We start from the raw sequence: 26,295 nt of genomic DNA, 5'->3' as shown, positions 1-26,295 counted from the left end.
TACATCGCTAGGTTAGAAACAACCACTCATGCCCAGGAGGAAGGTCTTAGCGCTGTCAGTCATGTTTGTGTGCGCTGCCCACATCCTCGCCCTTGCTCTCTGGTAATGACTGCTCAGGCTAGTTAGCATACCTAATGATAGCGGTGGATAAACAGTTTTCCTGGACTGGTAAGTTATTTTTCTGCCATTAGCACATTTAGCACCACATACACGAACTTGACTTGACTCCTCCTGACTCTGATTGGTTGTTTTTGACTGAGAAAGGTGCATTTCTGCAGAGTAGGAGCTCAGGGAGGAGGTGAAGAAGTGTGATTGTTTTCATATACTAGGGTATTTTAGGTAACAAAAGAGCAGATAAGTTGGATAAGGAGGTGGTTACTAAAGGAGTTATTGATATGCCAATAAAATTATCTAAAATCAAAGGCAAAAGCATTGTTTGGAAAGAAAATAAGAAGTTATGGAAAATAGGTGCGATAATAAAATAAATAGAAACCATTTGCTGTATAGACCACAAAATACAGTTGATGTTATAATAATTAGAGGAATAAACAGGAGAGAGGAGATAATTCTAAATACAATAAAACTGGTCATAGTTTTTTGAATGGGGAACGTCTTACTGGTTTATTGGTGTAGAAATTATAGAACACGTTTTTATTAGTTACAGAAAATATGAGGGTCAAAGAAGATTATTGATTGTGGAAATAGGTTTTAATACAGATTAGACATTTTAAAATTTTGTTGTTGTATGGAGCTCCATATTGTTCCAATAAATAGTAATGAACGGAAAGATTTTTCTGTTTTGGAAAAATACAGTACTGGAGAATTTGAGGAAAGGCGATAAGTAGTAAAATCCAATAGATGGCAGTAGTGCGACATTGATGGGTGCAAGCTCCGGTTAAAAACTAAAGAAGAAGAAGACCGTGTATGAATTTGAGGAAGAACAGCGTGCTTCTCTGAGTTTGGATGAAAACTGAACTTTATCCACTCAGTAATTGCTAAAAGAGCATCATAAGAGGAGGTAACAACAAAGACGGGGAGGCAGCAGCAGCTCAAATGGTGGTGGTGAGCTGCTGTCGGAGACATTTCTGAAGAAGCTAAAAAGGGACAAAGAAAATAACCTGCGACACATCATGGAGGCTGGTTTTAACCACAAGGTTCTGCTAGACGGATTAGGTTTGTATGTTTTCATGACAGTTGCAGTTGAGGAACATGTTAAGACGACTAATGGATCAGTTGCTTAAAGCTCAAATTTAGCCAGTAGACATTTTAGACGAGCGACGTCCGCCATATTGTGAGTGGTAAGAGGGTTTGGAAACCGGTTAAAGTGTGCTCTGAGACACCGCGGGGTTTAAAATCTCTTTCGGCTAGTTTAGCGTTATTTTTTGTTTATGCTGCTGCACAAAAAAAAAAATAATTATGATTTTTATATTTTAAAAAGGCTTTTAAACACATCGGCTCCGTTTGAAATTCAGGAAAAGGACCAAGCCACATATCCAGACATGGTCTTGTAGTTTTGTTGACTTGAAATCAGTCAATCTACCAAAACAAAAATGTGTAGAATTTTGTTGTATTGCTGTTATGTGTAGATGAATGACAAAGCAGAATCTGCTCAGATTATAGATGAACTGGTAGGAGCATCAGACTGAGGCAGATGTTTGTCTCTCAGTCTGACTGTCCTGATTAGACTACTGTCTAATCAGGACCAGTTTATTGAACCAGGAATTAAACAATGTGTGTTCATTTTAACAGGCTATAAATCATCACAAAATATATCAGAATTACATCAATATGTTCATGCAAAGTGACGTTTGATACTAAATTTCCTAAAATAAATGGAAGATTCACAATGGGTCTGTAATTAGATTTTTGGTTTTAAGGTTGGTTTTTACTCATTTTCTCCTTTTTAAAACCTGTCTTTTCCACATAGAAACTAGTTTAAAAATATATTTTGTGCCACTGATAGCAATTCTATACAGGAGTTATCGAGACAAAAAGAGGCAGAAATGGTTTCATCGTGTGGTTGTTGAGAATGGGTGAAAAGATGTTCACATAAATAGACAGAAACCTTCCTGCAATATAAAGGATAAGAAAATGTTTTAATTAAATTTAACCAAATAATCTAAATATATCTTTATTAAAGTAGTTCAGTCCAAGCTACAGCCCAAATACTTTCTAATATGCATAATGTGTTTCCATGTTTGCTACAGATGTTAAGCAGATGCTGATGGTTAAAGAAGCTCCTGAAGACCACAGATCTGTTGCTGAGCTGCATGACCCAAAACCCCAGCAGATAAAGGAGGAGCAGGAAGAAATCTGCATCAGTCTGGGGGCAGAGCAGCTTAAGGGGGAGGAGGATATTGATGCCATCAGGTTTCCAGTCTCTGCTACTCCGATAAAGAATGAGGGTGATAAACAGTCCATTCTTCTCTCACGGAATCTTTATAAAGACGAAATTAAAGACAGAGATCTTCCAAAAGAAATCGATGAGGAAGAATCCATCAAAATAGAAAACTGTGGAGATGGTTCTATTTTCTTAAAGACTGAAGATACTGAGGATGATGATGTAAACGAGTTTACTTCTGAGTTAGATTCTGGTCTGAAAACTGAGAACTTGCACAATGACTGGCAGGAGAGAAGAGCTCCAGAATCAGATGGGAACATTAACAAACCTTTTAACTCTTCTGAGTTTCCTGAACAATTTGTTCACTCTTGCTCTCTTCAGACAGATATGGCACATTCAGAAATAGGATCTTCAACCACTGTGGGTAATAAATGTTTTACAGAGAAGAAAAATGTGGACTCAAAAAGTAAGATCCAGACAGGAGTGAAGTTGAGCTGTGAATACTGTGGTAAAACATTTTCTGGTAAATACACTTTAAACACGCATGAGAGAATCCATACAGGGCAGAAACCTTTTTGTTGTGATCTCTGTGGACAAAGATTTAACCAAAAATCTACTTTAAACAGACACATGAGAAACCACACAGGACAGAAACCTTTCTGCTGTGATTTTTGTGAACAAAAATTTAGCCAAAAATCACATTTAATCAGGCACATGAGAAACCACACTGGACAGAAACCTTTTTGTTGTGACTTTTGTGGACAAAGATTTAGCCAAAAATCACATTTAAGCAGACACATGAGAAACCACAATGGAGAAAAACCTTTTGGTTGTGATTTATGTGGACACAAATTTGGTGAGAAATCAAATTTAAATATACACATGAGGATCCACACAGGACAGAAACCGTTCTGTTGTGATATATGTGGACAAAATTTTGCCGCAAAATCAAATTTAATCACACACACGAGAAGTCACACAGGACAGAAACCTTTCTATTGTGATGTCTGTGGACAAAAATTTAGCCGAAAATCACATTTAAACACGCACATGAGAATCCACACTGGACAGAAACCTTTCTGTTGTGATCTCTGTGGACAAAGATTTAACCAAAAATCTAATTTAAACACACACATGAGAATCCATACAAAAGGAAAAAATGCTTAGCTATGAATACTCAAACTGCACGGCACCAGTTAGATGTTAAACATTAATGACAACATAGTTGTCATTAAAGTCAAGAGTTTTCTCTCTGTGGTTTCAGTATTATCTAGAGGTACATTTTTGTATTTTATTTCTTAAACGATTAGTTGTAATAGACTTTATTTGAGAAATATTTATTTTAGATACAAAAACAATACAGTAATACTGTAACGATACTGCAGGTTGTTTAGTTTTTAGAAATTTTAAGAAACTATTGTCACACGAAAGTCACTATGTTGTTCACGCTGCAATGCATTTTGGGTAAATGCCATCTATAGGTCCAACTGCACTAGCTCCGTCCAGCCAAACCAGCGATGACAAACTTCATTAAGCCTTTTTAATTTGAACCAGAGCACGTTAAAATCCATTGGAGTGCAGAAATCACAAGAGGTAATGAAAATGACGAGAAACAAACAGATGAAGAGGACAGAGTTGGCTATAGGAGCTTGTGTTTCGCTGTTGTTGCCACCTTCAGCATCATAAATGAAACGATGAATGATACATACCTCTTGTCAGACTGTGTGATCCTGTAAGTACTTCTAACAACTGTTTGGGGTCGGTTGGATCGTTGATTTCATATTCAGTACCGGTGACAGTGTAGCTCCATTAGCATTTCAAAGAGCTTCCAGTTCTGCCTGACTCAGCATGGTATTTATTTTTAGCTTGCAAAGGTAATGATCACCTATTAGCCTTTGTCACTTTTGCTCGTATAAATGACACAATGTTCTCTGGAGAGAAATGTTGAGGGCGTAAATGTAGGTTCTTTGGAAGTTGCTGTCTCCCACTATGCTCTTCTTTTTTCATGTGGGAATTTATCCAGATTCACCTTCCCTGCATACATTTATTTGGTTCCTTATTGGACATTCATGTCAACTTTTCTGGCCAGTATTTTTTAATACGGTCTGGAGATCTGTCCTGTAACAAAAGAAAATCTGGTAATTGTGTAATGTGATGGTAAATTAACATCACATTACACTAATGTCAACACTAATTAAGACAACCCATGATGTGGTAAAGTAGAACGTCTTTGTGCTACATAGCACCAACTACTGTTCAGGAATGGTCCAGTGCTGTGTTATGTTAATCATCTGGGATGGTACTTGGGGATCCAATAACAGTGTGCCTCCAACCCACTCTAGGTCCCCCGCTGTCTCCAGCACTACCTTGGGCCGATTTCCTTGTAATTTGGTTGTGTTGACTTAGGCTGTAAGTTTGTAATAAAATCTTCGCCTTTTTCAACTAAAGTCCAGCCTGAAGAGCCTTATTCCTGAACCATCACCTCACCAACCCCTTGAAGACACTGACAGAATACACCACAGAAGCTTCCAAGCTTCTGCCTCACATAGCACGCCTCCTCTGTAATGTCCCCACTCAGCTCCTTCAGACTAGCTAGCAGCAGTTAGCAAACACATGGTGAAACTGCTAGCTGAGCTCATTGTACAAGCTACTTCTCAGTGCAGAACTGGTAAAAACGTTGTTAAAGGTTTAATAGATTGTTGTTAAAAGGTGGAGTTTCGGAAAGAGCAGGCATTTTTAAAGACATAGAGGCCCAATTTCAAGGCCTTATTTTTTTTTATAACAACTTAAGGCTACTTGACTATATAAAATGGCACCATGTGCCTAGAAAATACACAATGCTGGCCCTTTAAGACCACGTCAAGTTTGGAACCAGGGTCAAATCTTTTATTTCCAAAAATTCCGAGGCCACCTTCCAAAGTGTTTATATCCACTTTATGCTTTTCATTAATTCTTCCTGAAGGACACAACAGCGTCAGAATGGGCTGGTTCGTTTCACTGACGGGATGAGTTACATAGAAGATGCTTAGAGTTACCAAACACTCACTAAGTTATTCAGTTTTAAACAATTCGTTCAGGATTTGCACATCACTAGTGACCACGCCACACCCAAATGACCGAAGCAGAGTGTCTGCCTCGGGAAGGGGATGTCTTGTGTAACAGCGGTATCGGGCAGCGGCGCACCGAAAGCAACCAGTTGCTCCGGCCCGGATTCTGGTTGCCATGTCCCAGAGGAGGCGGCGCATACGGCGGCCTCTGAGCGCAACTCGAGCCGATACATAAGTTGAAGACACAGTCAGGGGACGCTGTTTGTGGACAGTAGACGTTTACCTCCCGCGGCCGGTTCTTGGAGGAATGAGAGGCGTATGTTGGGCTCTAAAGATGGGGTTGTTTTTGCATGCTGTCGGCTCCGTCAGCCCCACGGAGTCCGCACCAGAGGGGGTAAGGTTGGAAGGCAAGGTTCTTAACCAGAACTGTTGGCTAAAACCCCAAACGGGTCGGCACACTTTCTATTCATAAGCTTACTACATCATGTTAAATACTGAGTCGTTTGTTTTAGCTGCTCGGTTTAGATGCTAACTACAGAGAGTTGTTTGACCCGCATAAGCAGTGCTACACGAACTGAGATGTTAGCATGCCTGCTAGCTGTTAGCTTCCACAGCTAGCGAGGCTAAAGCTAAGAAGCTGTCGCGGCCTTTCTTATATTTGTAGTTGGGGGTGGGGGTTGATATTTTAGTAGAGCCAAGTTTTAGAAACAACAACTCTACAAGTGAGCATAACACAGTTGGTGGTATTATTGGTGGAAAATTGGGTGCCAACAACATCTGTTGTCGTTTACTTCCAAGCTGCATCATCTTTTAACAGCAGTCTGGTTGCATTTTTCTGTCTTTAAACGATTCCAGACTGATTCGCATTTTCTTTATGTTTGCAAAGTAGATTGAGGTGTTTATCTAAACAGTTTAATTTAAAAAAGCACTGTTAGAAAATTCAAATAACCACATAATGTTTGTTGGTTGAAAATTAGGATAAAGTGTTTCAAAAGCCAACATTCTGGTGATGCTATGGCTTTAAATTCAGACTTGTGAAGAGATGTGACAGCATAATCACACACGAATAGAAAATTAAAATCAAAACGGAGATTGTTGTGAAACCTGGAGCTGTTCAATAGATTTTTTTGTTTTGTATTGATAATATTAGTCTAAACTCACTGTAACAGCCCCTTTATTCCACCAGTAGGTCATGTTTGTTGTTTCAGCATTAAAGATCACAAGTGATTGTCCTCCTTTGAAACACAAATATCATTTTGCTTGCATTTGTAATCAAACTCCTGAATTACATGTTCTATAATTGAGACTAAAAAAACTTTTAAATTGATAATAGTCTAGACCTTGCACTGGCTAATCAATTTGTTGATTAAATTGTATTTTTTGGCTGCAAGCATTTTAAGCTGTTACTGTTCTTCTTCAAATAAATCAAAATTGGCTTTGTCTGACCAAGACTTCAACCACAAGTCAGGCTTGGGCTACATTCACACATTAGGCAAATGCAACCCATATCTGACTTTGTCATGTCAGTCTGAATGCCCCGATCTTTTCACCCAAATACAAATCCGCATTGCACCACCTCCATATGTCGTACCAAATCAGATATCAAATTGTTTTCAAAGCATCTGCAGTCTTTTACGCTGTTGATGTTACATGCCTGAACTGTTGTACTCATTTTCTACTTTGACTAGGGTCAGTAGTTTTTTTTTATTTTAAAACAGTTATGAGACACAGTGGCAAAACCTGAAATTGTTGTTGCTAGGTAACCAAAGAAAAGCTTAGTTAGTTGATGCCACCAACCTTTCTTAGCTGACCATAAGAGGGTGAGCATCGTTCTCCACTGGCTTCTTTCCTTTCATGATGCCACCTGTTTTTCCTGCTGTTTTTCTGCCTGTTGTTTTTAATGACTGTTTCCAGCCATTGTTCATTTTAATAAAACACAATGGTCCATCCAACAAAACCTACAAACCTTAACAGAGATTGTCCCAAGAATTTGTTAGATCAGTGTCATCATCACTTTGTGTACTCGGACACAAAGTAATTTTAATCAGACTTTTTTTAAATGTATTTTTTAAACGCATTTTGAAGTATTTTTAATTACATGTAGTCGGGGAATCAAATTTCCCCTAAGTTTGATTCCATTTTCTGAAATGAGAAGTTGAGTATTTGGAAGTTTGAAGCAATGAGATCACTGTGTGGTCGACGCTGTCATGCACAACCGGTATGGAGTTACAGCGCCGTCATTCAGACATAGCTACAACTTCCAGTTAATATGTCGTTTTAAAATCAAACAATAGATACAAACATAAACAATGTGAGAGGAAATTTAACATGCAACTTTCATCCTGAGCATCTTGTTTAGATGTGTTTTTTGGTTTCAAGTGCAGCTACAAATCCATTGCATCATCTGAGCTTTCTCTTAGTGACCTTGACGATGATAATAAGGTCTCTTTCTTTCACAGTTAATCGGATTAAGAAATAATTGTTCATTGAGGGGCCCGTGAGCGTCGGCTGATTGCCTTATAGTCTTGCATGAAAGTGGATCAGTTTTGGCTGTGAAGTCTGGCTTAACAAAGAACTGCAGACACCTCTCTCCAGACGCAGTATCGCATGGTCACAAAGACATCTTTTAGGTTCTCAGCAGCTTTTCATTAAGGTTGATGTTCTGCTGCAAAGATTTTCAGGGATGGTAACCAAATCTGTGTCTTAATCTGTTTGTAAAGAATGAGAGAGGTGGACAGTTTGGGTATGCAGGAGAATCTGATCCGTACAGACTGTTCTCAATGTTATTTTGTTCTTTTTTTTTTAAAGTTGATCTTTTATACTTTTTGTCTGCATCTCACTTAAAGGCGGTACAAAATTCTGCTCTTATGTAATTTTTTTAGATGACGTTGATCAGCACTTCTTCTGGGTTTTTGAAAGACTTTCAAAGTCTAAGAAAGTTTGCTGCTTTTTTAAAACAACTTTTTTTTTTTTTTTAAAGGTTCCTCATAAAACAGGTTTCAAAAGCTCCTGAGTTGAAGTTTGACCTGGTGTTATTCTGCCAGTTTTTAAGTGGACCATTTGTCACCTTTATTTTTATTCTCATAGATGTTTATTTGACTTCATGTTGGAGAGGATCTATAAAAATCATTAAAGATAACTAGAGAGATACCAACCATAAGGTTGTGGTCACTTTTTTTAAGCTTGCTGCGTTCTCTTAATTGTGAAACGCCGTACTGACACAGACAATGGCAAAGAGGGAGTTTTCATTTAAAAAGCTTTTTTTTTTTTTTGATTGAATGTAATATAAAGGAGAAGCTTTATGAAATGAAAAATAAAAATAGAAGTGTCGTAAGTGAAATTCAGTCCGTCTTTGTTGAGTTTAGGATCTGTTTTCTGTATGAAACTTCAACACATCTGCACCATCAGGAAACAGTGTTAACTACAGCAAGACTAGTTGACAGTCATAGCAAGCATTCAATATTAAATTTTAAGATAAAAGTTTTTGAAGTATTTTTAATTACAAAAGAAGCCATGTTTCTGGTTTAAAAGGAAGCTAAACAAGTGTTTAAATGGGGGTGTATGATGTAAATTTGACTTTTTATAAATTTATATCATGTTAAAATTTGATTATCTCATGAAGTGTTGCTTTGATGCTTTAATCTCCCGTGGCAACCATCTGCGGTGCCAAAACGCTTGCTCAAGCAAACCTCAAACGAGTGTGGAACATAATTTATTTGTGAAATTCAGGAAGTTAATTCAAATGTTGCCATAACTATCAACCTTTTCTAATGCGCTACTTCAGATTAAAAAACTTTAATGGAAAGATAATTATTGATACAGAAAATCTCTGGGTCCTTTTCACTTTGTATCAACTTCCACATTGAAGGGAGTTGTGATGGCAAATGATGTACCTTCAGGCGAGTCTTTTGGTCAGCAAGAATCAAGCTGAAAATGAAGTTTGATGCATTTCTTTAGTCCTCTTTGCTGGATTAAAAAAAGCTTAGTTTTACAAATCTTTTTTTAATATGTGCTGCAAAGGTCCGGCAACAGAAGGTCTGCCTTTTTGGTCCAAACTAAAGAAGGAACTTATAAATTGTTTTAAAAAAAAATTACACAGGTTTTATTTGAATGCTTTTTCCTAATTTTAATAGGATTTTTTAGTATTCAGATCGGCGCTTTAAACCAACTAACCAAACCAGACTCTTTTAGGCAAAACGAGCCTCAGTCTGAGAAGCATACGATGCCAACTAAGTCAGGAGAACAACAGATATTATTGCAACAGAAGAACAGAACGTCATGTGATCTCTAAATCTTTTCACAGACTGGTTTGTTTTTTTAGAAGGCCATGTTGATAAAGTCGAAACATCTGATGGTTTAAAACCAGGCTGCTGCTTTAGAGTCAGCAGTTAGATTTTGTTCTCATCCAGTGCGTCTTGTACAACTTCTGCTATTCCCGTGTTCCTCCTTTGTGCCTAGATGCGTCCATCGTTTCGCTCTATGCGTCTTACACTCGACACACTCCTCTCACTACCTTATTATGATGGAGCGGTGCAGCCAGGAGCCTGTTCTCAGCCGCTGCCTGGAAATTTCCGTAAAGCAATCCTTGTTGGCTGTTTGGGTTGTGTTGGAGTGGGGTGGGCGTGTGCGAGTGTTTCGGTGGGTAGAGTCGAAGAAGGCAGTGGAAGGTAAGCAGAAAGAGAGGGGGTATGCTTAAGAGCTTTTTGACTTTTCCTCAGTGGGGAGAACAAGCCGTTAGGTGAAAGAGGGATTGTCTGGATCTGGAATCGTCATGCCTCTAAGTCAAGGACTTACAATGGTAATCTATAGAAACTAAAACTTATCTTTATATTTAACCTTTGGTTGCTAACGATTAAGATAAGTCTTGGCAAAGTCCAAGAAGTTTTCTCAGAAAAGCCCATCAGCGCATATTGCTTTCTTTAATTATCTGTACTGCTTTTTTGGCATCCTCTCTTCTAATCCATCTTGTTTTCTTTGACTTCCTAGCTTTTCACAGGTTTGATGGGTATCAGTAACAGGTTCTGTTTGGTTAACTTTTGACCAGGCTGCAGGTTCGCTGTGTTGACAGTGAAAACATACAGCAGGCTGATGGAGGGGAGTCAAAAGTTTAGAGGATTTCTGTTGGAAATGACCTCAAAATGGATCACGCGTTGATGTTTTAGGTTTACATTGTGTATTTGCATTGTGGGCAACATACTGAGGGCTTTTGTGCTGGCTGTGATGTAACAGTTCCACTTGATTTGCACTAGGAAAAATGTCAAGCAACAGTTTTGATATTTTATCAAGACACAAAAGATTGCAATAACAATAATGAAGGGTAAGCTTTTAAGTTCAGTGATACATGTGGCCTATCAGGCAGTACATGGTAGCATTGTTTTTTTGTTTTTTACATACTGAAATGTGAGTAAAGCCAATACATTTATTGGGTTCTAGTCATTATTATTAACTCTAAATTCAAGGTTTGAGTTGGAGATGTGGCTGTCAGAATTTTGTGGCTATTTTCTGAAGATTTACTTTAAGAAATATAATATGTAATCTACATTTGCCATCATAATTGGTCCAACTTTATTTAATAGTTGCAGCATTCAGCAGTATCTCTATATACTTTACTGATTTGCATCCTAATTCCATCTCTACGTCTTACTATTTTCTCTCAGCCTTCTTCTGTTTCATGCTCCTAAACAAACCAATTCAAACCCACGTACTGAAGCATTGCATCACTTTATGTATTTTAGCAGGTATGAATTAATTGTGAAGATAAATAACATGTTCCAATTTTCTGAAGACTGTATAGATCGATTTGTTACACTCTATGTTCATTAACTGTGCTTCTGATCTCCATGTGGGCTTGTTGGCTCATATTAATGATGACACATTTTGTTCACTGATCAAACTGAAATAATGCCCAGAAACATTGAATCACATAAACCTCATTAGACTGCTTGCTTACATTAAACAATACAAGTGACCCGAAAACCATTACACTAAATTAGATGTTTAAAATGTATAGAATTGCTGTTGTTTTCGAAATATTGTCTTATGAAATGTATTAATTTTTATGCATTTCTACTCTAGATTTAAATGATTGACCCTGCTGGATTGACTTTCACTGCCTGTGACGGCCACACCTCATTTTAGTGGCTTGACCACTCAAACTCACAAAAAGTGACAATATGTTGATGGTAAACAGGCTGTGGAAACAGACTGTGGAAGTCAAATATTGTATCTTCAGTATTAAACAGCAATATCCCAAATGCATGTTGTGCCCGTATGTTAAAGCAGGGGGACAACACCCCCAGGACAGGTGTGAATTGTTGCATGGCTAAGTTCAAAATGTCCTGTGGAAGATGTCACATTTGGGAAAAGTCAAGATCAAAACGAACAAACCTGCAAAAGCACCAGAGAGCAGAAAAAAGCCAAAACAACCTGCACCTTCTTAATAATGAAACATTCACGACGCTGATTTCTCAGAAATAACAATAGAATAGATACAGTTTGTCCTATGTTGTTGCTAATCGGAAATAACAGCTGTAATGGCATTTTTGCAATTGAACTAATAGCCTAGTAATACAGTTTATCTTTTAGTGAAATGCTGAACTTCATTTGTTCTTAAATATATAAATTTCAGATCAAGTGACTGTGGTGAATCATTGTGACCAACATAATCAATACTTTTTCTGTTTCCTGTTAACCTGGCTTATGCAGCAGAAACTCACTAAGTACATCAGTAGTTTGTTATGACTTGATGTTAGCAACACATTTATGTAAACAAGTCAAAGAAAACGACTAAAAGCTAAAAGTAAATCACATTATAAGTCATTACAGCTCTGAAAAAGAAAATAAGAGACCACTTAAAATGATCAACTTGTAAAATGAAGATTATTCTTTTATTCTATGAACTACTGACAACATGTCTCTGAAATTCCAAGCCAAAATTTTGTATTTATTTGCAGAAAATGAGAAATGGTCAAAATAATGAAAACATGCAGCTCTTTCAGACCTCAAATAATGCAAAGAAAACAAGTTCGTATTGATTTAGAAACAACAATACTAATGTAGAAATCAATATTTGGTGGAATAACCATGAAGGTTTCAGTGGGATTCAGTGCAGTGGGCTCTTAATTTTTCCAGAGTCGTATGTAGTTGATTGTTACTTTTCTAATGAGTGAACTTGGAAAACTATGACTTAGACATTGGAGGTAATGGTAACTGATGACTAAACACAATCAGCACTGTGGGTTTTTGCTCAAGGAAAACTTCTGCCAGTGTCTTTATTAGCACTTAAAACATAGCAGTGTTTACCCCTAATGACTCATGGAGCAGAACTTTATTCTTGTCAGACTCCTTTCCAAACCTTTTCCTCCCATGAAAGGAATATCTGTTGAACGCCTCGAGGGAATTTATTCTGATTTGTCCGGTTTCTCTGCGACTCGAGGATCAACAGATTAGATTTCTCTGGTCAAAGGTCTAGGTCAGTGTGACCGCACGTCCATCCCTTTCTGCTGGATGTAATATTTCAGGAATGCGTGGAGGGATTTTAATTACTACTGGCGCAGGGATTTGCTTGGATTGGATAATTTAGTTTATGTTCAGGGTCTTTTATTGCCACATTATTTATAAGGATGCAGCAACACTCTGCAAAGCTCTTAAATAACTAAGAAGAAATAATTCCTGGTAGCTTTAAAAAAAAAAAGAAATTATTTCTATGAACAAATAGTTCTAGTTTGGTTATTTGCCACTTCTGTAAGGCTGGGTCGATTCAAACCTGAGAAGTTTCAACATTTATGAATACCTCATTACTGGGAAGAGTGGGTTGTGATGTAAAATTAAAATGCCAAGTAGTCCTCTCCTATTACAATGCTGCAAGCATTGAAATTGCAATGACAATTTTAATTCAGTATGTAGTGCAGTTTTAGTTTTCAAATAATTTTTTCCCCCGAAGTGTAAATCATCAATCCTTATACCTTGAAACTGCAGAATAGTGGTGAAAAATGTGTGAGTCTGTTAATAAATGTAGTTTCTCATTACTCACACTGTTGCTGCAGTCTTCACCTCACCTGGTCTTTGTCCTCCTCCAAGCACATTGGAAGCAGGCTCTGCAGGACGTTCTGCATGGATAAGTGGCTGTAGACGATGGAGGGATGAATACCAGAAAATGAAGAAATTTAAAGGAATCCGTATTGTGCTGCTCTTTCATTTTTACCCACGGCCTGAAATGATACGGCTAGACAAGATGACTTATTTTATGCAAAAACATTCCTTCACAATGTTCTGCTGTCCTTGTGTTGCAGAGCTTGATCCATTGTGATGGCGTCAACAACCAGAGCTACTTCTGCGAGTATGGACACTGCTGCGGAGAGTCCCAGTGTTGCAGTTACTACTATGAGCTCTGGTGTACGTTTCCACCTTCTTCCTTTTCGTCTTTACAATCACATTGTATCCCTTTATTTCTAACTTCACTAAAACTGCAACTTGTATTGTTTGTGTTGTGTAACTGATCACTATTTTCCCCTTTGGCCTAGTCTTTAAAGATCAGCCTAAAATAATAGAAATACATGTATTTTTTACAAATTAAAGTTTAAAAACTATGAGGAAACCTCAGGCAAAACAGGAGACGGTTACATTGCCTGAAGTGTGAGGTTTTGTCTCTTCCTAACACTAAGGTGCACTTCATTGATGTCACTTTAAAACATTCATTCAGACGTGAGTTGAAGTACAGCAGAAAAGTTATTTTTTCTCTTATTATCACAGAAATCGGATAACTAATGGTTCTATCTCTTAATAATTATAGATTAAGCCCAATTTAAAGGATCTAATCTATAATTGGATATTTGTCCTTTAAGTTATTTGTCATTGATCATTTTGGTTTTTAAGGTGCTGACAGAACCCACAAATTAATGCAGCTTCTTACTTATAAAAGGGCTTTTTCAGTTTCTGTGGCCTCTTAGATTAAAGTTTTAAGCCAGACTTTTGGTTCTGAGATTAATTGTCCTTTCGATCTCAAACTAAAGGTTCATGTTTCACTTGTTTTGGATTTCTGCAAACAAAACAAATGTATCATGGATCAAAAGCAGCACTTTAGAGACTGTTGATTGTCAGATTATCTAATCTATAAATTTCTCTTAGTTTGTTGGTAGGAGAGCAGTATGAAATGTAACTGAAAAGGTTATTCAATAATTTGATGCAGAGATTCATCGTCTTGGAGCCTGAATTTAATGTTTTCTGTGTGTTTTTGTTTGTGTCCGCCTTCTTGTTTGTTCGTCCTTGAAATTAAATTCCTCACATTTGTCTGTGACGACACAACAGAGATCTGTTAATTTCCCACACATAGTAAACAAAGTTCTCTCCTGCTTCCTGCTGCAGTTTAAGCTTAAGTCTAGAGTAGCTGAGAGGGCATTACTAAAAGCACATTATAATTATTTGCACGAATAACAGAATAATTTTGAAAATGTGAGTCAGTGCAAGAAATGTGAAATAGATTTTCTTTAATAAGAGCTTGTTCTGTTCAGATAATTATGAATGTATGTATTTAGAGTCAAATTGAACCTGTGCCATCAAATGAAATAATTTCTTACATGGGAATGCTTTGAACCATTATGTTAGGTATTAGGTGAATTGCTTCTCTTAATAAATTATTTGGATGCACAGAAGCATATTTTAATTGCTTCCTGTTTTATTTTTGAAATAAGAAGCAAAACCATGAAATTAGGATGTCTAAAGTAAATGTTTCTTTTTCCATCTTAGGGTTTTGGTTGGTGTGGGCAATCATCTTTATTTTGTGCTTCTGCTGCATTTGCCACCATCGGCGCACAAAACACCGAATGCAGCAGCAACAACGGCAGCACGAGATCAACCTCATCGCCTACCGTGAAGCACACAACTACCCCTCCGTTCCCTTTTACTTCCGTAAGTATGCAAGTCTTTGAATTTTGCATTGGTGAAACCTGCAGATATGGGGATTAGTATAGAAATCTAACCATGGTGGGGTGTAGCTTCACCACTGACTTAAAAGAAAATCAGCTTGGGCATGTTTTTCTCATTTGGTTACCAGAAAAAAAAGTCTTCTAAGTCAAAGTGGGAGCTTGGCTGAGATATAATGTTTGCACTGAGATCCATCCTGGGGGTCCTGCAGCATCAGGACCTTACTTGTTTGCATGTCTCGGCCTTCAGGAAACGCCGAGCATTGCTTTCTTGGTCTCTTGCCAACGTTGCAAAACCTGCTCCCACTGTGTTTCAGCACAGGAAAGAAAATCCAGAAATGACTCGGTCACTTTACACCTCCTGATACTGTGAGAGGGCTTGAATAATGATCTGGAAAGCTCTGTGAGGCCTTAAGGAGAAATGTTTAGTCAAGGTTAGACAGATGTTTTTATACATCGTATAAAAAGATGCATAGCCATTTATTTCTCTGCCTAATATTGTGGCAGACATTACCAGAATTATATATTTTTTGCAACACACTTTTATTAGGCTGATGGAAGAATAATAGAAATGTAGAAATGTGAAGTCATCACACTAAATGTTCAGGAAGGAGAGGGCTTGTGTGTCTCTGGATGTGTTGATGCAAACCCCTAAAACTAAAGCAAAAACTGAAGCTGCTTTGACAGTGTGAGTAGTACCACAGTGAAATAATGCCAACGTGAGCTGAAAGGCCGCTCAGAAGGAAAGAAGCCATTACTTTGAAATTAACATGAAAGGCCAGATTAAAATTTGGAAATGCTCTCAGGAACAATGCCTTAATATTTGGACAGGATGTCCTGTGGTCTGAATCTGAAATTGAATTGTTGATGATCTTCACAAAATAGATGGCATTACAATAAAATAAGGTTATGTTGAAATGTTGAAGCAACATCTCAAGACATCAGCCAGAATGTCAAAGCTTCGGCCCAAACATTATTCCAAATGAACAATGACCCTAAGCTTAATGTCAGATTAGTTTGCTTTAGGTAAGAAAGACTCTCTGTTGGTGCGTCACTTGGCCCTGATCTGATTCGCATGGAAAAATTTGGACTCTGGCTGAAAGGTGTGAGGGAGCGAGGCGACCTGCAAACTTGACCCAGTTACACCAGTTCTGTCAGGAGGAATGGGCCAGAATTTCCAGCATGCTTGTGTAAGAAGCTGGAGGAGGAAACCTAAAAGGCTTGACTCAAATCGTAAAGTTTGTAGGCAAACACTGAGGGAGTGGATGTAAGCTTCTGAATTAAGATCGGAATCTAAACAAACCAAAAATTGTCCAAAAACAAACTTTTGGTCTGATTTAATGTTGGTGATTGTCCAGGCTGTATAGGGTTTTTTTAAATGTAAAACATCTGTTTTGAATCTCAAAGCTGAGTTTCATCTATTTTTCTTTCTAGGGTTTTTACCAAACTATCTCCTTCCTGACTATGAAGAGGTTGTCAACCGACCTCCGACCCCTCCACCTCCTTACACCGCCCTAAACTTAAACTCCTCCTCAGTGGCTTCTGTTGCCATGGCTCCTGAGCAGCAGGCGGGACACTGTCCATCCACCCAGTCTTCTCCTGCGCCCCCGGTCTCTGACAGTCTCTGCAGTAGACCTGCAACAGAGGAAGCGCAGCCTCCTTCCTTTGACTTTAGGCCGAAGCCCGACAATAAACCCCATCAAACGGCCCAAGACTCCAGCATTATTCTTCTATCAGATGGGCTGAATGTGGAGATGCTGGGCAGCCAGGAGAAAAAAAGTGGAAGTGAGGATGACTCCTGCAAGGATCCCCTGCTCAAGGACCTGTCGCTGTCAGAGGGTTATAGTGAGGATAAAGAGCGCCTCCCCAACGGGAGGAGGCGGCGATTCACCGGGGACTCTGGGATCGAGGTGTGTGTGTGCGGCACACGCGGAGGCGGCGGTTGTGGTGGAGCTGGCGGGACGGGCCAGGAGCAGGAGAGTCTACTGGGGCGCGGCGTGGATGACGGTAACGAGGAAGAGGATGCGGGTGACTTCTGTGACAGTTGCGGTCATCGAGCCTCCCTGAGTTTAGAGGAGGAGCAGGCGCTGGGCGGGCCGGAGAGGAGGGCCGGGCGAGGGCCCCCGCTGACGTCTCCGAATGCAGGCGGCGGCTCACTCGGTCCCCCCGCGTGCCTTCTCCTCCACACCATCAGCGAACAGGACGGCCCGGCTCACAGCCCGGATCCGCAGGGATGAAACGCTAAGAGGTGTCAACGGCACCTTCGGATTGCTTTACGAAATGAGCCCGTCTTAAAATAACCAGATGAGGGAGCAGCAAAATGATTCGAATGCAAAGGTGGAGACACCTTGCTCTTCCCCGTACTAGTCCCAGTGGCCTTAACCAGTGTAACATGGGTTGTGTAGGGGCAGTGCAAGCCCCTTCAACAGCCTGCAGCAAGCGAGAGCTCTCCTCTCTGCAGTCATCCTTCTCCTTCAACCCAAAGCACTGACTTGGCAATGATTTCAGTGGGAAGATGAGGACAGGAACTCTTCAGTTGCAGGAAATCTGTAGAGCTGCAGCACATTACATGGTGGTGTAACATACACAGCGGGAAAAACCTTGAATGAACTGGTGCGTTCATAAGGATACTGCAACTTCCACGACAGGAGCAGACTGCACGGCGTCCCAGTAGTCGTGCTTCTAAAGTGCTTTTTCAGCAACTGTAAACCACTCTGCCTTCTGTTGGTGTTGCTCTATCAGCCTTACAAGCGATACGGTAGTGTCTGTGTTTAGAAGAAAAAAAAATAGATAAAGCGTGAACACTTCCAGTTTTGCACAGTTTCTCTAAAAGTGAAAATATTTTGCAAAGTAAAACAAACCCCACCATTTTAAGGCTGAGTTTTTACTTAATTTAGTCTTGCATGGTTTGTGATTAGTTTCCATTCCAACATGTTTAAATGGATAGGTGTGTGTGTGTGTTAGTACAGTAGGAAATGTAACATTTACTTGGAATGTGATCATTTCAGCCTAACTTAGCTGAATGTATGTAGTTGGTGCCTAACAGAACTCGGTGTGAAAGTTCGAGGAACAATAAGCTTTAGTGAAACTGACGAACCCTGAAAAAGCAGGTACTCATATCAAGAATGTCGAGCTTCAGAGAGATTAAAACTGAAATGACAACAAGCAAACCTCAAGATTACTTTTGTAAGTCACTTCAACAGATTACCAACCCTGGCAGCTCTTAAACAAAAAATGAATCCCTCGTTAGAAACATCGAGAACTATTCTTAATATTTGGTGTTGAATCTATGGTGCAACTTCTAGTCTGATGTCATTAAATTTGTCAGTAACATTATTATTTAGAACAAAAATTATGTCCTAGTCTGTTAGTTTTTTTTTTATGTTTTGCATTTGCACTCTGCAGTAAAGAGATGAAATAGAAGAAAACGATCTGAACTTTTATGTATGTTAAAATAGGGCTGGATAAACCAATTAAAACCTGGTTGTGTGGGTTCTCCTTATATAAAATCCACTCGAAAGTATTCACACCCTGGAATTTCTTTTTTTTTCACTTTACAAAAAACTTTGGATTTAGGTCTGGACTTTAATTTCTTACTGGACAAAAGCATCCCCTCAGCATGATGCCCAGTAGGTTTCATTTTGGTCACCTCAGAGCACCATCTGCCGCTGTAAGCAGAACTTCTTGTGATTGTGAGTCCAGATTTTTATTTGTAAAACTTATTATTTTCCGCCCACTTCACAATCACAAAATTCCAGTGAAATTCACACAAATTTATGGTTGTAATGTGAAAGGTTCCAGGGTTGTTTCTGTAGTTCCACGACAATGACATTCCACACCTTTCGTCCTCTAAGTCCTATTATTGACGATGTTGCTAATATTTGTTGAAACCTTCGCAAACAGAGTTGTTTCACCAAGGATTCAGTTCATTATTTTGTTCAACTGCCCATCTCCATAGAGACCACAATAAATTGTAATATGTTTTGTAAGACTTTCCTTCCTACAACTGCATCAAAACACAAAGTCCAATCTCTGCGAAGCACAGACATTTTAACAATTGGTCAGACAAATTTATTTTGGTATATATATATATGTATATGTATACTGAAAGCACCTTGCAGGAGGTTATTTCCCCCACATTCTTCAGCATGGGGTTACAGTGCAATGCAAAACCTTCTTGTATTACCAGTAAGCTGATTGACCTTTATGCGTCGCGACGTGGACACACTTTTAAGTGCTTTACATATTAGCGTATGTTGTGAGCTACAGATGAAGAAGTATTGTGTACTTTTGTCTTATTAAAAAGAGCTATTTTCATATCTGCCTATTCATTTAAGTGTAATAGAGAGAAAATCCTAAAACCACTTTATATTTGCAAATTGTGTACAATCACCTGTAGCGAGTTGGAGAACCATATAGTTGCTTTATAATGTTTTCTAAAAATCTTTAGCTTTATTTTCATGGACAGATTTTATTATTAAGGCTAACATTGGGTTCTTCTAGAAAATCTCCCTGCATTGCGAGGTTGTGTGAAAGGTACGTTGGACTAACAATAAGTATTTGTTCAGAGATCAGGGCAGTGTAGCCAAAGATGGTTTTCTGACTTAAGTGTGTGTTTTGCACATATTCTGTGAATGTTCTGATCATAAGCCATTTATTTCAGCAACTAAGATGAATGTATGTTCAATAAATATACAAAATTTACAAACAGTGTTGTCTGGGTGACTTCCTGTCATCTTGGTTTGGCATCAGCCATGGAAGTTTAGTGTGGAGGAATGATAAATATAGAGAAACTATAGCAAATCTTTACCCCATCACTTACTGACGATGTGTCTTGCAACTTTGTGAGATGGGAATAAAAGATTTATTAAGTAGTAGTTTTGTAGGTTCTCTCGGGGTGCGATTGAGTGAGTGCATGGCTGTTTGTCTTGTGTGCCGCCCCTTAACGAGCCTCGTCTACTGACCGCTGGAGATGGGTGCTGGTGCTATACAATCCTACAAGGATGTACAGGTACAGACAATGAATGACTTGAGTGAATGGGGGAAATGTATGTACAACCACTTTCAGAAACTACAGAAGACCTATTTTTAATCCCAAAAATGCTGATATCAGAGCTCAGTGAGCCACCACACACAGGCCTATCAAGAGCAATAGCTGCCACATTCTCTGTGTTAAGCCACTTCTCAACAATGTCTGAAGTGTCTCTTGACCAAGGAGGAAACTGGCTACACTGTTGCTGTCACAAAGCCCTCTACTTAGATTAAAACAAACTTAATTTTATTTAGAAAATGCAGTGCCAGAGGCTGGAGGAGGAATATCCACAGAATCCATGTTATTTAAAGTCCAGTGTGAAGTTTCCGCAGCCAGTGATGACTTGAGGCGCCATGTCGTCTGCTGGTGTTGGTCCACTGTCTTTTCTGAAGTCCAAAGACAAGCACAACCATCTACCAGGAATTTTTCATGGCTTCTTCTGCTGACAAGCTTATGGATATGTTGAGTCCAACTTCCACCTGGACTTGGTACCTGCCCACACTAATGGCACCTGCTTTAATCAGTACGGTACCTTTGTTACTGACTGACAAGCCAATTATCCTGACCTAAGCCCTCTTACAGAACCTATGGAGTATTGTCAAGAGGAAGATGAGAGACTATAAACACAACAGAGCAGACAAGCTACAAGCTGAGCTCCTGAGGCAATAATTATGACAGGAAGGCATAAATCAATAAAATCCAGATTAAATTCACATTTATATACACAGGCTCCTGTGATACACTACAGTCACAGTCTAAATGCACCCTTTACTGACATCTATTCTGATCTTTTTGACTGATTTGGATAAATAGTAACTCTTTTATGATTTAAAAGACGTAACCTTGTAAAGTTACAGGACGGTTTAGAAAAGATTGATCTTTTGGACTGTGATTTGGGGGAACGTCCAGCAGAGGGCGCGGCCGATCAGGAAATGAAATCCTTTCTTCTTCGTTTTTAAACGTGACCAAAGTTCTCTATTCAGGCTTTACATTTTGTAAGAACCCGTGATAATGGCTCACCACAACAGGTAAGAAGCACTTAATCTTCCCACTACGTACTGTTTGTAAGTGACATTTTACAGGTAACATGGTCATCTGTGTTCCGACTTAAATGTTACACATGTAGTCCAAAAACAGGGACATCAAATTTTGTCAAAATTACATTTATTAAGTTACTCTGCACATTTTAATTATTCTGTAAGTTTTCTGCAGCAATAGCCACCTGTTTATTCTAAGTAAATACAGCTATTGTCGCCGTCAAGACTGTAACGTTGGCATTGACAGTTAATGATTGGCTATTCTTTTTTTTTTTTTTTTTTTTAAGTGCCATTGGAAATGATTTCTCTGACAGCAGCGTTCACGCGGATGTCAAGGTAATGTGACGTCGTTTTGCCCTCCTTCATACAATTTAAAATTTATTTTGAGGTCACTAAAATTGGCTAAATTTAAAAAAAAGTTTTAGGTGATAAATGGAAGTTTATTGACATCCAGTTGTCCCCTTTTTTTATGCAGTGATGGCAAACTATGGTGCTATGACTCAATTGTTGTAAATCTCAAGTGAATTAATTTAATGATTCAGTTATTGAAAGTTCTTAGTAATTATGATTCAATTGATAGGTGATTGAATTTTGTAAGTTGAAAATGCAGCAAGGGAAAGACCCAGAATGTCATGCACTAATTAATTATATCAGCGATCATTAAAAAAAACAAACTACTTCACTCAATACTTTTGAAACCTAAAATCATATCAGGTTCGCCCACTGCAGCACTGTTTAATCCCAATCAGTGAGATGAGGATTTAAAGGTAAATTCTTCAGCCTCATTTGTCCTCGTTTGTTTGTAACTGATGAAAAATAATCCGCTGACGACTGGAATAATTCATCTTTAATTCACACCAGCTGAAACCTCACGTTCATTCTATTAAAAGCTCAGCCTAAAATCAGCGCAACAAGTAGTCCTGGCTCAACATATCCAAGTCAGAATTATAACAGGCAAAACAAGAAGATATTTAACTAAACCCCTCCTTCAAAAATAAAGCCCACTACATATAATTTGGTACCAGAATAAAGAGCTTTACTGCAGCTGCTGCTATCGTTGCAGAATTTGCTAATATATTAAGTCTTCCAGCTGCGTCATCAGGAATAAGCTAGTTTACCCCATCTTCGGTGTTTGAGCTTTTCTATGTTAAACAGGATTATTATGGAAAGAGGCTCCAGAAGACGTCGGACCTGAAGACAGGCGCCTGCGTGGCTCCAGCTCAGCCTCTCCCAACCTTCATAAGGGAAGCCCTGAAGAAAGTTCACCCCGAAGTCTCTAACAAGTAATTAGGGGAGGAGAATGCTTTTTCATTTAAAAAAATTATTATTTTTTATATTTTGGCATTGAAAAAAAGCTTTGAGATTGATGTTTCTGATTCCCCCCGACCAGATACTACGGGTGTGGTCTGGTGGTGCCGGAGTCCTTGGAGGGCTGCAGGATTCTGGACCTGGGCTGTGGGAGTGGAAGGGACTGCTACATGTTAAGTTTGCTAGTTGGGGAAAAAGGTCATGTCACCGGCATTGACATGACTGAGGCCCAGGTACGGAGCGACGGCATTGCGAATGCAGCCATTAAGACAGACCACAACATCTCAGCATGTTGTCAAGTTAAAGAGGAATAATTTCTGGCTTTAAAAATGCCATTCATTGGGACAACTTCACAAAGCAGTTGGGAAAAGTCTGTAACAAGTTTGAAAAATGACTTGATTTATTTTTAGTGTAAATTATTGAAGAAAAAAATGCAGAGTAGTTGTTAAACTAAGTCTTGTTTAGGAGTAGAACGTTTTTAAGCATGTTCAGAAGAAGTGTAATTGGCTAACTGTTAACTTTATAAATGTTTAAACACGTTTGACTCGAAAGGAATGTGAAATGCAAATGTTCAGAATAAACAGCATACATCCTGAAAACCCAGATATTTTTCTTCTGTCAAAGCTTGAAGTGGCCAGAAAATATATGGATTACCACACGAAGGAGTTCGGCTACAAGGAGCCAAACGTGAGTTTTGTTCAGGGCTACATTGAGGCCTTATCTGCGGCGGGTCTGGGGAAAAACTCGTTTGACATCATCATGTAAGACTTCATCAGGTTTTCTTCTTGTTGTTCTTTTATTCTGTTTTTAACGTTGTTGATTTTTGATGTTGCTTAGCTCCAACTGCGTAGTGAACCTCTCCCCAGACAAGAAGCAGGTTCTGGTTGAAGCATACAATGCACTCAAGGTGCGCAGCTTCATGCTTTTACCAGTTATTTATTTATTTTTAATCACTATATATTTGAAGTTAGATTGCTGTTGCAATATTTTCTGAAAACGTGTGTCTCCTCAGGATGGGGGTGAGCTATACTTCAGTGACATCTACTCCAGTGGAAGACTGACGGAGGAAATTAAAAATCACAAAGTGCTGTGGGGTGGGTCACAAATATTTTCTGCCACCACATAATCAAACAAAACCGGTATTAAAAAGAATCAGAATTTAGTGTCAATTAAATTTTAGGTAAAAGATTTTTCTATTTAAAACCAAACAAAACATTTTCATCAGTTTGACTAGATGATAGAAATACAGTTCTGTTAAAAAGTAATTACACCTGTTTATGATGAAACTGACACAGATAACTTTTATTTGTTTTATAATAATTGTATTGTAATTCAAAATATTTTTATGTCAGTCTCGTAGTAGTGCGGTAGTTCCTCTCAGAGCTTCGCAACAAAATCATTTTGGGGTTTGAATGTCTGCAAGTTTTCCCAGTACTGTCAGCTAATCAGCAGTTCACACACCTTCATAGTTGATTAGTGTCATTAAGGCTTTGCTCCGTAGTTTCTGTTGTCTGTCTCATAAAGGTTGGATCATCTTTGCAGGTGAATGTCTGGGTGGAGCGCTGTGGTGGAAGGATCTGCTGCAGCTGGCTGAGGAGGTGGGCTTCAGTCAGCCACGGCTGGTTACGGCCACCGTCGTCGCCGTTGACAATGAAGAACTGCAGGACGTTCTAGGTTTGATGCAGTTTTCTTAGTTGTTTGTTTGTTTGTACAACAACCCGTTCTACTTCATGTTATTGACTGTAAAACTAAGGCGAACAGAAATGTTGCGCACTCATATTTAGCTTTTATTTGTACTTGTAAGATGGCCATGACGTTATTAGTTTCACAAGCGGAAAAATAGGTGTATTTCCGCCTGCCAATGGAAACGGTGAGGAAAATAAAATGATGTGTTGATGTTGATTGCACTAATTTACCTGTACTGAAACTATTTTAAAAAATGGATGAACCATGATGGTTTTGGTCTTTGAGCTGGTGTTCAGTTGGTGATCATGTGGTTTAATCTGGTGACTTATTTCAGCTTATGGATCTGCTTTTTACAGTTTTCCGGTCTCCAAGACTTTCAAGATAATTGTGAAACACTATAAACATACTAAAGCAGACATGACCTGATGTTACAGATTTTTTGATCTATATGTAGCAAGAAAAATGTAATTTGAGATTTTTTGATTATTTTTTAATACTTTAGTGTAAAATTAACAGCTCATATTTTACATAAAACGTTGGAAAATCTTCATTACCAAGAGCTCTTTTGTTGTGTTTTTACTTTTTTTGCACCTTCTCTGGCTGTGCAAAACCACTTCCTTTTTTACATTTCAGTGAACTTAAGTTGTAAGAAACATTGCACCACAGTGCACTTACATGAGTGAATTTCATTTAATGACTTATACTATGTTGATTGTACATGCATGTGTTCATACAGGTGACTTCAAGTTTGTTTCTGCCACGTACCGCCTGTTCAAAGTCCCTAAAGGCAAAACCAAGACCTGCCAGGTCATATATAATGGAGGCATCACTGGGGCAGAGGATAACTTCCAGTTTGACTGTCACTACGCCTTTAAGGTCTGTACACATCCTGCGTTATGACGTTAAAAAAAATGCGCCGTGTTTAAATGGCTGTGTTCAATATAGACCAATGAAGTGGTGCAGGTGGACGGAGAAGCAGCTTGCATCCTGAGGCATTCCAGATTTGCAGAAGACTTCACTTTCCAGCCACCAGGGGGCTCCTGTGAGCCTTGTTGTGCCAAGCTTAGGGTCAGTGTCATGCTTTAGTTTTTGCATGAGGACTTCTCCAGTTTATTGTATGTATCCTCATGTCTTTATTGTTGTTTAATTATTGATACAGGCTGACACGGTGGATCCTTTTGACCTGGCCTCTCTGTTGGGCACTCGAGGGGGATGCTGCAGCACCAAATCTGCTGACTGCTGCAAATGATCATAGGACGAGCACTGAGAAATGCAGCAGCATGCTATGTGCTGTGTGATTGTCCTTTTTCAGTAAGACTAAAATCAGACACTTCAGATGAATAAGGTAGTCAAATTTCAAACTGTCCCTGTTCCAAATGTGCCTTTACACAGTTTTCTAAGAGAAGAGAGATGGCTGTGAAATGTCACATATGGATTTCCGTGTTTTTGTGGCTTTCCTGAAATCACTTTCTCAATGAAGGATAATGGAAGAATCAGAAGAAATGTGAGTAAAGATGATCACAAAAGAACTTGCTATCCTTCACAGAGCACCAGTGAAGGTTATTTTCTACACACGTTAGCAGTTCTTTCTAATCAACAGGCTCTAATACCATAATATCCTTACTTAACCTTCATAAAGTGAAGCTCTAGTTTCTGCAACCACTCAGGTTCTGAGGGGATTTACAGAACTGTACTTGTTGACATTCTCCTGTAACACATACTCTTTGTGTAGGTGAAGAAATATTGTGTGTCTTCAGGATATCTTGTCTTTATTTGTGAACATTTATAAACAGAATTCCACAGATAATTTTTAAAATGCATGGTTTAGTTTTTGCTGGGCTTTAATGAATTACTAAAATCCTCAAACCTTTACACTTTTCAGTGAAAAAATTATAGTTCAACTGAAATACTAAAGTTCCAAGTA

General features: G+C 38.7%; 3 protein-coding genes across 4 annotated transcripts; all 3 read left to right on the top strand.

Annotated features, from left to right (window-relative positions):
- The first annotated feature begins 908 nt into the window (after positions 1-908).
- Positions 909-4,784, top strand: LOC116720010 (zinc finger protein OZF-like). 2 transcript variants are annotated; one of them, XM_032562975.1, is made up of 2 exons: positions 909-1,173; positions 2,208-4,784. In XM_032562975.1, the coding sequence occupies exons 1-2, from the start codon at positions 1,131-1,133 to the stop codon at positions 3,506-3,508; spliced, it is 1,344 nt and encodes a 447-aa protein (XP_032418866.1). In that variant the 5' UTR covers positions 909-1,130; the 3' UTR covers positions 3,509-4,784. The 2 variants fall into 2 exon arrangements, with proteins under 2 accessions (XP_032418866.1, XP_032418867.1); XM_032562976.1 differs by having other exon boundaries at positions 1,068-1,168.
- Positions 4,785-5,313: 529 nt separating this feature from the next.
- wbp1lb (WW domain binding protein 1-like b) lies at positions 5,314-20,018 on the top strand. The gene is made up of 4 exons (XM_032562977.1): positions 5,314-5,782; positions 13,680-13,782; positions 15,133-15,294; positions 16,743-20,018. The coding sequence occupies exons 1-4, from the start codon at positions 5,696-5,698 to the stop codon at positions 17,543-17,545; spliced, it is 1,155 nt and encodes a 384-aa protein (XP_032418868.1). The 5' UTR covers positions 5,314-5,695; the 3' UTR covers positions 17,546-20,018.
- Positions 20,019-21,256: 1,238 nt separating this feature from the next.
- Positions 21,257-25,798, top strand: as3mt (arsenite methyltransferase). Its single transcript, XM_032561887.1, has 11 exons — positions 21,257-21,368; positions 21,665-21,713; positions 22,533-22,660; positions 22,768-22,918; positions 23,310-23,446; positions 23,523-23,592; positions 23,698-23,779; positions 24,228-24,359; positions 25,108-25,247; positions 25,317-25,439; positions 25,531-25,798. The coding sequence occupies exons 1-11, from the start codon at positions 21,352-21,354 to the stop codon at positions 25,618-25,620; spliced, it is 1,119 nt and encodes a 372-aa protein (XP_032417778.1). The 5' UTR covers positions 21,257-21,351; the 3' UTR covers positions 25,621-25,798.
- Positions 25,799-26,295: the final 497 nt, after the last annotated feature.

This window comes from Xiphophorus hellerii, chromosome 5 (genome assembly GCF_003331165.1).
Source record: "Xiphophorus hellerii strain 12219 chromosome 5, Xiphophorus_hellerii-4.1, whole genome shotgun sequence".
Classification (NCBI taxonomy): domain Eukaryota; kingdom Metazoa; phylum Chordata; class Actinopteri; order Cyprinodontiformes; family Poeciliidae; genus Xiphophorus; species Xiphophorus hellerii.
This window is presented reverse-complemented; position numbering and strand designations above follow the sequence as displayed.